The 12303-nt window shown below is 36.7% G+C and overlaps 1 protein-coding gene across 2 annotated transcripts in view; it reads left to right on the top strand.

Moving 5' to 3' along the window:
• The window catches only part of PGR (progesterone receptor), an 85436-nt gene that overhangs the window by 25218 nt on the left and 47915 nt on the right, over positions 1-12303 (top strand). For both annotated transcript variants that reach the window (XM_012454923.2, XM_012454919.2), the window contains exon 3: positions 9495-9611. In XM_012454923.2, the coding sequence (XP_012310346.2) occupies positions 9495-9611 (117 nt within the window). The remainder of the gene's footprint in view (positions 1-9494; positions 9612-12303) is intronic.

Here is a 12303-nt window from a genome sequence, read left to right as displayed (position 1 = left end):
TTCTGTAGTCTATTTTTTTTTTTCATTCAGGATCCAGTTGGGAATTGTGTATTTTACTTGGTTAACAACTGTATTTAATTTTCTTAGACCTCCCACTTTTTATGTTTTTCAGGACATTGGCATTTTTTAGGAGTCCAGGTCAGCTGTTTTGTAGAAAGTTTCATCATCTGGATTCGTCTAATTTTTCCCCCACATGATTATATGCCAGTTAAACATTTTGACAAGAACCCTACACAGGCCAGTGGTTCTCAGACACTGATCTCATGACCCCCTTATATGCTTAAAAAGTGCTGCAAGCCCAAAGAGCTTTTGTGTATGTGAATTGTATCTCTCAGTATTTACTGTGTTAGAAATTAAAACTCATGTTTTAAAACTTTTTATTAACTTGTTAAAAAGCAAACCCATTAGATACTAATTTTTCAAACCAAAAAATTTAATGATGATGACACTGTTTTACATTTTTATAAGTCATTTTAATGTCTATCTAAATAGAAGATAGCTGGGTTCTAATATCTGCATCTACAGTCAGTCTGTTACAGTATGTTGGTTTGGTTGAAGCATAGGAAGAAAATGTGGCCTCACACAGATATGTAGTTGGAAAATGGAGGAGTATTTTACTTGTCTTTTCAGACTTGACAAGTGGTGGCCATTTCATTAGGAATTGCAAAAGGATGATTTTCTATTTCTATTATCCCTTTTATCAGCTATAAATATTTTTAATAGTTCTCTCCCTTCCACAAGGCAATTTGATAATCTTAAAATACAATTAATAATGGAAAGCCTAATAGATACTTATTACTTTTAATTAATTATTTTACCTTTAATTTTCAATTTTCAACGTTGTGAGTTTGTGTCCTAGTAATCTCTAGTGGTTTTCAGTGAGTTCCTTTTGTTTCTTTTTCTCATTCTTTCTTGCATATTATAATATACTCAAGGATATTTTTTTAAATATGTGTTCAATGTGTTTTAATCACTTGAACTAGTTCTTTTTGATGTTCAAATGGTTTTATATTAGTTTGACTTAATCAGTGGTCAATGAGACACAATTTTGTTAGCCCTCAGTAAAAGCACATTATCTGTCACAGCAAAACATCCCAGGCTCAACTTGCACGTTTCCTGCCCTAGTCCTGGATCAGTCATTTCCCCAAGGAGCTCTGGTTCCTTTTAGGTGAAAATTATATTAGATGTGAAAATCTGAATCGCTGCTGGAGTTGTTTTTCCTTCTGGGCATTTTGAGTGAACAGACCTAGAAAATATCTCTTTTTGAAAAAGTGAGGGTATTATCAGTTTATACCATGATTTCTCAACCTCACACTATTGACCTATTGGGCCAGCTAATTGTTGTGGGGGGTGTCCTGTGCATTATGGGATGTTTGGCAGCATTTTTGGCTTCTCTGCAATAATACCTACCCTCTAGTTGTATAAACCAAAATTATCTCCAGGTATTGTGAAATGTCCTGGTGGGGGAAGATAACAAAACTGCCTCTAGCTGAGAATTACTGGTTTACATTTATATTTCTAGCAAAATCAAAATAATTACTAATTATTTTATCTATATCTATATCTATATATATATATATTGTGTGTGTGTGTGTGTGTGAGTGTGTGTGTATATTCCAAATACTGGTATCAGCATTATTACCTCTAACAACAAAACCTACTCTGTAGGCTAGTTCTTTCATCTCCTGCATAAAATCTTGGCCATTCCCATAGATTTTAATCAGGAAAACAATCTCATTTCGGTAATTGTATTAGTCTATTCTCATGTTGCTGTGAAGAAATACCTAAGACTGTGTAATTCATAAAAGAAAGAGGTTTAATTGACTCACAGTTCCATATGGCTGGGAAGGCCTCAGGAAACTTACAATCATGGCAGAAAGGGAAACAAACAAACATATCCTTCTTTACAGGGCAGCAGGAGAGAGAATGAGTACCAGTAGGGGAAATGCTAGACTCATAAACCTATCAGACCTCATGAGAATTCACTCACTATCAGAGAACAGCAATGGGGAGAAACCAGCCCCATCATTCAATTACCTCCTACTGAGTTCCTCCCACAACCCGTGGGGATTATGGGGTTACAATTCAAGATAAGATTTGGGTGTGGACACGAAGCCAAACTGTATTACTAATCAAAACGCTCAGGGAAACATTATAGCCAAATTTACAAATCCTCTTCTAAATTTAGATTTCTTCTTTGCCCCAGTTCAGTACTCACTGCTTTGGGCTTGAAGCCTACTGGGAAGAACAAATAAGATCTGCTTCTTCTCTGTTTACCCTGCCCACACTGATCCATTGACAGCTGATTTTTACCTTTCCAGGGCCAAGGTGTGGGAAGAGAGGTTAGACAGAGAGCACAGTTTTACACAAGAAGTAGGAATTTGACTGTCACTGGGATTATCCATGTTTGGTGGGTGATTACAAGCTGCTCTTCCCCTAGTGGGTTACTTTGGTGAGATTCATGGAGATATTTTACTGAGAGGCTCTAACTATAATCCTATAATCCTATAATGCAGGAGACACCTGTCCTCTCTGGACATGACTGTGACCCTCTGCTTCTGGACTTCCACTGACTGACCCTACACAGACTCTGTTGGATCACAATACCCTCTAAGTTGCCCTTTTAGCTGGAGCCATTTTTTAAAAGAAATAAATTTTATTGATAAATATTTTCAGAAAAGCACTCAAATTAAAGATGTAGAGCTTATGGATTATCAGTAGGTAAATGAAACCATGTTATTTTCACCCAGACCAAAAAATTTAAAGAGCATTAGGTTCCCAGAAGCTCCATTGTGCCCCCTTCCAGTCATTCCCCAAAGTAACCACCATCCCAGTTTCTAACATCATAGATTGGTTTGAACTATGTTAAAACTTTATGGTTGAACTGTGTATGAACTAATACTAATGGAATCATATAGTATTTTTCTGTGTCTGCTTATTTTACACAACATTTTACTTATGTAGTGCATCTACATTTTGCATGGAGCTAGACATTCACTCGCATTGCTGTATGATAGTGCATTGAATTAATAAAACCATTTGCTTATACATTATGCTATAGGTGATCATTTGGGTTGTTTTCAGATTGAGACTATTATGAATACTGCTGCTATGAATATTCTTGTACAAATCTTTTATGTTTTGCATGTGTATACACCGGTCCCTACAGATAAGTTTTTCATTTGCCCCTCAGAGGACCCTGGCAATTTCACTGGTCTTGTATCAGTCCTTGTTCCTTGGTCCAGGTTCCTGTACCATGTGATAATGAAAATTCACCTCCCATTAAAGGCCAGTATTTTATTTTATGTTGTTTTTAGTCATAAATAATTTTTGTCCTCACCCTGAGTTTTGGACAGATTTCTGGCTTCCTGGCATTTTCTGTATAGTGTTTTCTAGCTTCATTTTCATCACTAAGACAGTCTTTTAAGGTTCTACATTTTTATGCATATAGTTCAGTTCCTGCCACTCTCTTTCATTGGGACTGAAGTAACATATCCCATCCCTTCATGGGGGGCTTCAAACCCCAGTTCTTATCTTGTAGGCATTTCTTATATCTGTATCTGAAACCTTTTTGGATCCCTGCAGAGTCCACTTAAGTTTGTTCCTCTGGCTTTCTCTTCTTTTCTAGCTTTTAGAGATTTACCCACTTTTTTTTCCAGACTGTAATTAAGCAACATGCTTCTATTATATTTTATCCAGTATTTCTGTGTTTGTGACAGAAGGATTGACCTCATATTCCAGCTCATGTTGCCTCAAGGCCACGATTTGTAGATCATACCATACTGACTTTCACTATTTTATTCTTTATTGAACATATATTATAATCATTTCTCCTGCCATATTATCCCCTCCTTTTCAAAAAAGTCATGAAAAATTGTGACCTCTCTCAGACCCAAGTGAAATATGTTCACTTGTGCTCATATTGAGAAGCAATACAAACAATATAGATTTCTTATTTTACAGGTAAGTCCCTTGTTTACAATAAAGATATTTTATTTCCTTTAAGATGGAATTTTATTTGTCATTTATCTAAAATTTTTGCAAGTCACTAGGCAAATAAAATGATCTACTCACATTTTCATAGTGCTTTTATTTTCACAGAATATGGTTTTTTAATAAGAGTAACACTTGGGAATTATTGTTTAAAATAAGCTTATTAGATTTCACATTTAATTATGGACCATTACTATAAGAAGGTAAGAAATTGCTGAATAAAAGGCATTTAAAAAAAAAAAGTTAAAAGGGGCTAAAAATTCTGAAGCAAGTCACTATACTTTGTATGACAATAAGTGAACTATTATGCCTTATTTTGTTGAGTATAGCTATATTTACAAATACAAGTGAAACAATAGGTATAATTGTGTATACACTTATCTAACAAATATTTATCAAACTGTATTCGACACAAAAGTTAAAGTGTCAAATTAATTAGTTCCCACTCTCACAGAACCTAGTAGCTATAGGCACACAGTACACAACAGGAACACATTAAATGTGCGGTTGGCACACAGAAGAAATGTCTACAGCCCTTCTGGGAGCAGTCAGGTAAGACCATATGAGGGGAGCAGTTAAGCCAAGGCTTGAAAGATGGGTGAGATTTTCTTCAGTTGATACATTGGAAGGAAGGGAGAAAAGTCATAGAGGCATGAGAGTTTGTGGGTAATCCAAGGATGTTAGTACTCTGGAGCATAAAGAACATGGGAAAGAGCATGTAATTAGAAAGAAAAGACACAACAGTTAGTCCTCACTCCCTGCTTTTCCCACCCTAAAACAGATCAGTTTTGCAAGGAGAAAGAGGAAGTGTAGTGCTCTGTTAAGGACTTCAGACCGTAGCTCCCCAGGTTTCAAAGGAGCAGATGATGCATACGTTAAGGGAGAGAGCTAGATAGCGGCTCCTACTGGAGTGAACTCTTCTGTTTATCATTATGCCATGTGACCTGTTTGTGGTGGCTTATAGTTTATAAGTGCTCACGAATGTCTTGTGACTCCTGGTGGTGACAGTGTAGGTAAATGGCAAACATGGCAGCAAATGGAATGCTCTGAGTGGTTTAATACAGTGACTTGTTTTACACTTGTTGAATAGTGACAATGTTATATTGGACTGAGGAGAAGCAATAATATGCAATTGAGCCATCAACCCAAGACTTATGACAAGTGAGAAAGTGGATCTAGACATGGATGTGTTTCTCAAAACCAGAATATAGACTGGGGACTGTTGTCTGAAGAAAAATGGTAGCAACTGATGTTATGTGAGATTTTCATCTTTTTCTAGGTTTCCAGGAAAATGTTGTGACAGGGATAATGCATTGGTGCCTGACCTTTCTTCACCTGCATGTACAGCCAGGTACCTGATGGAGTGACACATGGAGTGAGTGGCTCCCTCTGTATTCATTGCATTCTTGGTGGCTCTGAGTCCTGGGCATGCGTTATGGTTCAGAGGCAAGGCGTGGGCCCCATGCCAAATTATCTTAGTCAGCTCTAGTTGGAACTGGCTGGCTGCAACATTTCTTTAGCCAAAAAATTGCTTGAGAAGATTAACTTCTGTACCCCCTGTGTTTTGTTTGCATGATAATGCATCTACTTGGCAGTTTTGATGGCTCACAACTTAGTGTTAAAGATGATGAAAAGTTAGAGTGGATTGAGCTTCCAGGTTTCTTTAAACTGTTCCAGTCGGTCACATGCAGTCAACAATGATATGAGTTGTGCCAGCCCCTCAAGGTCGTGACTTCATGCCAATGTCCTTAATTGTCAAAAAATTTTCCTTCCCACTCAAACTTTAAATATCAGACTTCAAAGTCCTTTTTTTCTTCCAAACTTATAAGAATTGCATTCTGTTTGGTAACTATGATTTCCTTATTTATACTTATGTTTAAATTTATTTGGTACTTATCATCAGTCTCTTCATACCAGACTTCCTACCTCATACATTCTCTGCTATAACTCATCTATTGTTGACTGGATTACATCTTCAGGAAGAGTGTACTGGGGCCTTATTTCCCAATTTTATGCATGTTTGAGAATATCTTTAAGTTGCCTTTAAAATTGAATAACTTGACTAGAGACTTCTTGGACCACATCTAGAAAAGATCTAACTATATTTGAGATTTAAGAGTGTGATAGTCATAATTATAGTAAACATTTGTGAAGTTCTTGCTATGTGCCAGACTATTCTAAGCTCTTACATGAGCTTGCGTATTCTTTAGATCCAATCCAAGGTACTAATGTTATCTTCATTTTAATTGCCAAATGTCATCCAGCTACTAAGTGATGAGATTGACATTCACACTTAAACAGTACTCCAGAGACCATATGCTTAACTTTCTATACTACCTCTCAAGATAATTAACCTAAAATGTTTAACTGTGTGACCTTGAGCATGCTATTTAACTTCTAGATGCTCCAGTTAACTCTCTATAAAATAAGAATAATAATACCTCCCAAGGTTGCTCTGATGTTTAAATGAGTTAATACATGTCAGTAGCTTATAACAATGCCTGGCACATAGTACATGCTTAATAATTGTCTGTTGGGTTCTTTTATTATTTTTATTTTGTGGATAGTAATTCGCAGATCTGAGCTTTGAACAAGCAGTCTGGCCTCTGTAACTGTGCTCTTCAGTACTACAATGTAGCATCAGCAATTAAGATGGCATTTTAATTTAGTGGGGGAAAAGATGGATTATGCAGTAATCGTGTTGGGATATAGTAGATACTCAGTACTTGTTGAATGAATGAGAGTTTTATAAAAGTATAAATACATTCACTTAAATATTAACAAATAGATATTAAGTACCATTTAGATTTGTATAGACAGTTTGGAAATATTTTAGTCTGTTCCACTACAGCAACAAAAATTCCTTATACTGGGTAATTTATGAAAACAGGAATATTTTCTGACAGTTCTAAAGGCTGAGAGGCCAAGAACAAGGTGGCACAGATTCCATGTCTGGTAAAGTCTTGCTCTCTTCTTGCAATATGGTGCCCTTGCTATATCCTCACATATCAGAAAAGCCAAAAAGGACCAAATTCTCTCCCTCAAGCCCTTTTAGAAGGGGTCTGATTCCATCCCTGAAGGCAAAGGCCCCACCTCTTAATATTGTCACATTGGGGATTAAGTTTCAATATGAGTTTTGAAGGGAACACAAACATTCAAACCATAGCAAGAAGGAAGCGAAAATTAGAATAGATGCATTGTTACCAAATTGTAGGTTATTTTCTGTTTTGAATTTCCTTGTTTTCTTACAGAATTTCTCTAATAATACAATTCATGATATAATTTGAACAGATAACCACTAAATTGTATTTCATATATATTGAGTTTGAGGTACCTAGAGAAGTGACTGGAAGGTCAGAGCTCATATTGAGATTTGGGGACTGTCAAAAGATAATGAGATAACCCACAAAGTGTGTGCAGTGGCACACAACATATAAAGAATAAGCAAAGGAGGAGGGGTTGGCAAAGGGAACTTGCTGGAAAGACAGGTGAAGAGACAGAAAAGAGAACCCCCAAAATATGAAGCAGTGGGACAGGTGGGGAAAGAAAGAACCTGAAGCAAATGATTCAGAAGATCAGAAAAGAATTCATGGCATTTAGGAATGAAAAAAATATTTGATGCTGTTAAGCCATTTTATTTTCTTTATTTTATTGTACTTTAAGTTCTGGGGTACATGTGCAGAATGTGCAGGTTTGTTACATAGGTATACATGTGCCATGGTGGTTTGCTGCACCCATCACCCCTTCATCTACATTAGGTATTTCTCCTAATGCTATCCCTCCCTTATCCCCCAACTCCCTGTTATCCCTCCCCTAGCCCCCCATCCCCCGACAGGCCCCAGTGTGTGATGTTCCCCTCCCTGTGTCCATGTGTTCTCGTTGTTCAACACCCACTTATGAGTGAGAACATGCAGCGTTTGGTTTTCTGTTCTGTGTCAGTTTGCTGAGAATGATGGTTTCCTGCTTTATCCATGTCCCTGCAAAGGACATGATTTTATGGCTGTATAGTATTCATGGTGTATATATATGCCACATACAAATCAGTACATGTGCCTGATTTTTTAATGATCACCATTCTAACTGGTGTGAGATGGTATCTCCATGTGATTTTGATTTGTATTTCTCTAATGACCAGTGATGATCTTTTTTTCACGTTTGTCAGCTGCATAGATATCTTTTTTTGAGAAGTGTCTATTTATATCCTTTGCCCACTTTTTGAAAGGGTTGTCAAGTTTATAGAGGCATACATCTTTAAGAAAATAATATTTGTGCTTTTCCAGAAATGCCCGAGGTCAGGAACCTTCTTGTTATCAGCTGTCACAGAGATAGGCCTTTTGGCATTTTTGCCCTTTGCCATTTAGGCTAATCATTTCCCCTGCTTAAGTACATGTTTTAGGTACCTCTGAATTCCTTTACTACAAACTTTGGCCAGAAGACTCTGATTTTAATCTTAACTAATGTAAAATACTATGGGAATATTCCATGATCTTTTAAAATTATTTGTCACACTTCAGAAGTATAAGTAGGCTGAAGTAAGCTGATGATATTAAAAGACTCACAGTTTTAAATAAATTTATAGGCAAAAAAGAGTGTCAACAAAAGTAAATCTTTCAGTTAATTAACATTTACATGTTTAAGCTGAATTCTTTTTCATTTTTGCTCAATATAAATAAATTATATTGTTCTATGCCTTACTAACATATCTGTGGTTTAAAATCATTATTGTTGGATATTACATTTATGTGCCAAGCCTTTTTAAAGGCACACATAGTTTCCTTTACACAAAGGGACCCAGGGTGATGTGAGATGGGTATTATCTATATTTCTATAAGTTTTCTCTTCTTTATTGAGCACTTCTGTCTGTTTTAATCTGTTCTTCCTTTATCATTATTTCTGTTCAAGGTATTTTCTAATGTGTGTTCAAAATAAAGCAGGCGTTAAATTCAGTACAATAAATGACTTTTTTTTACATGCTCTTCCCAAGCATTGACTCCTTTAAGACAGAACCAGCTCTGGAATTTTCCAATAGAACTAAGCATTTAGATTTTTTTTAAAGGTCTACTTCAGAGGTCTCTTCAGTTCTTTAGTCTGTATCCGTTTTCTTGAAGGCAAAGATGCCAGAAAGAAAAGGTTTTACTAGAACTTGACCACCTCATGCAACCAATGCTTATAAGTAACATGTAATTAATCTTGAAATGACATCTAAAGGCAATCTGATACTGACATCATTAAGAAGATGGACGGAAATCTTGTGCAAAAGATTTTTAAAGCAGCTCCAGGATTGATTCTTCAGCTATGTTCACCTCATTTAGGCTCCTTAAGGCACAGGTAAAGTACAGAGCAGTTTTATATCTTCACCAACATTCAGCCATGCCAGGCAGGAAGCTGGCTGAGTCATGCACTTGCTGATGTGTCTCTAGTCTCTGTTTCAGTTTCACTGCATAGAATTTCCAGTGATGCTTAGATTTCATAAATAATTTTTACTCATTTTGTTTTTTTAGGGCAGCATAACTACTTATGTGCTGGAAGAAATGACTGCATCGTTGATAAAATCCGCAGAAAAAACTGCCCAGCGTGTCGCCTTAGAAAGTGCTGTCAGGCTGGCATGGTTCTTGGAGGTAATTCTGATGTTTACATCAGTAATATACTGCGTAATCTTTATACTGTAAAACTGTGTGTCAGAAAATTGTAATTTCCTATTCATCTTGGTTTTGTTTTTTCTGTCTTGGTTACTGGCAGTGACTCTGCACATACGAGTGTCTGAATGAAGCAACCAATACCATTTCATTAACTTTACAGCATTCCAGCATGTTGAGGTCTGTTACAAAAAGAAAACTCCATTCATCTATATTGCCTATAAGTAGAGGTTATGGGCAATGCACTGACCTGTCCTTAAGTAACATGTGTTGAAGTCTAGGCTTTGCTGCCCACCTCCTGTGTGACCACAGTCCTTCCTGGGCATTAGCCTAGGCATTAACGTTCCTTTCAGCTCAAAAATTGATTCGCAAATTGGTCAGGTACATTGCTTTCTAGCTTCTCCAAGTGATTGATTAAAGCAAGATTACCGGAACTGGGGTAGGAATCCATTTGACTAAGAGTTATATTAATAAATCCCTTTTCCCATATTTTTGTTATTATTAGAATCTCTAAAACTTTCAGTAATATAGCACACATTTAAAAAATCAATGTCAGATAATGACAGATAGTTTGAATGAAAACATAACAGAGTGAGGGAGATCAAGCAAGCCACAGTTATGCAAGACAATCCTACTCCCTGCATTTTTTCACTTACCAACATCCCGCACAACACTGTCTTGGAATGGTGGCTTTTACATCCAGATAAAACTTTTTAAAACATAATAAAAATATTACATAATTGTTAATGCTAAAAATGTTTCTTCAGTGCACCAACTATAAACAGCTTATGTTCCATAACGTTATGTGTATCTTCCTTTGGGAAATGCTATATTTAGACCGATGCTTGTCAAGTTTACAGAATACGCAGATGTCATCTCCTTTGTTTTTGCAAACGTGCTGGGCCAAAATTTATCACCCGGATAAAATGCTGGGCATTTTATAGTAATTCATGTAATTAGATCACTCACAGAATTTTATGATTTCTGGATTAAAGATTTGTTTTCCCTAAATTAAGGGCAGTGATTAGGTTAGCAGTAGTGCCTGGCTTACGAAGGTACTCAATAACTTTGTATTAACTAAATAAACCCACACTGTCAGCAGATTAAAATTGTTTTTGAGGCCTACACCTCAATTACCATCTCTGTATTTCTGTTTCCACTCAGAAGTCTTAAGGAACCACCTAAATTTTAGAAAATACAACTTTCTCACAAAATCACGTATCTACTCAATGTAGGAGCTGGAGGAAAGACCTGAAGGTATTCTGACTCTGGCACAGCCACTGTTTTCTCCTCAGCATGATTGCCTTAGAAAATAGCAGAGCCTCTAACGCTGAAACTTAGATTCCATTAAGATCTTTACTCTTGAGTGTTTTCCCAATGACTTTAAAAGACTCTTCAATTTTATCAAAGAATAGAAATGGTAGCGTACGGGAGAGAACCTTCAGAATATTTCTGGGGATCAACAATATAACCTAGAGAATTTTATGTTATCTCATAATATTCTAGAGCTTTAGAATATTATTTATTTACTTATTTTTGAGACAGAGTCTCACTCTATCACCCAGGGTGGAATGCAATGGTGCGATCTCCGCTCACTGCAAACTCTGCCTCCCGGGTTCCAGCAATTCTCCTGCCACAACCTCCCAAATAGCTGGGATTTCAGGCACCTGCCATCATGCCCAGCTAATTTTTGTATTTTTGTAGAGACAAGGTTTTACCATATTGGCCAAGCTGGTCAGGAACTCCTGACCTCAGGTGATCCGCCTGTCTCAGCCTCCCAGAGTGCTGGTATTACAGGCATGAGCCACTGCATCCGGCCTTCGGCACATTGTTCAAGTATCTATAATCCTTTATTATCTTCTCTAACCAAACTGCTTGTTACTTTAGCCTGTTATTCCTGTGCTTCCCAAACCATACTCTGCAGATTTGACAGCTATTGCTACATTCTCAACTTTTTATATTACTTATTGCTTAACTCTAATCAATCCTTCCTTCCCTCCCTCCCTCCCTGTCCCCTTTCTCTTCTTTTTCCTTCCTTTCCCTTCCTTTCCTTCTTTCCCTTCCTTTTTCTCCTTTCCTTCTTTCCTTCCTCCCTCTTCTCCCTCCATCACTTTCTAACTTGCGCCCCATCCCTCTCTTTCAATAACTGTATATTGAGCCCTTTCTAGTTAACAGATAGTATTCTAAGTTCTGGGCATATAGCAGCAAACAAAACGGACAAAATTCCTGCCCTCACAGATCTTACACTGTGGGAGGAGGAGCAACAAATACACATGTCAATAGTGATAAGTGTTGTGAAAAGATACTAAGCACAGTTAGTAGGGATTATCAGGAAGGGGAATCGCTTCTCAACTCATTTGTCTAATTAATATTTTTGTTTTACTTAGCCTCTTCCTAAGCAACTGTATCTCTGAAATCATGGATTTGATACGCTATGTCTTTTTCTAAAAGACATTAAAATAAATTCTTAACTATTTAAATACATATTTAACATATCACCTAGAAACCATGTGTGTACCATAAATGAGTATGTGTTACACTCTGGGAAAGAGTGTATTAGACCATTTTTCTCCAACTATCGCAGCTATGTTTGTTTTTTTCAACTTTCATTTTTGCCTCAGTGGGTACATGTGCAGATTTGTTACCTGGGTATATTATGTAACACTAATGTTTA

This window comes from Aotus nancymaae, unplaced genomic scaffold, assembly GCF_030222135.1.
Source record: "Aotus nancymaae isolate 86718 unplaced genomic scaffold, 86718_ANA_hifiasm-v0.15.2.pri h1tg000012l, whole genome shotgun sequence".
NCBI classification, from domain to species: Eukaryota; Metazoa; Chordata; class Mammalia; order Primates; family Aotidae; genus Aotus; species Aotus nancymaae.
This window is presented reverse-complemented; position numbering and strand designations above follow the sequence as displayed.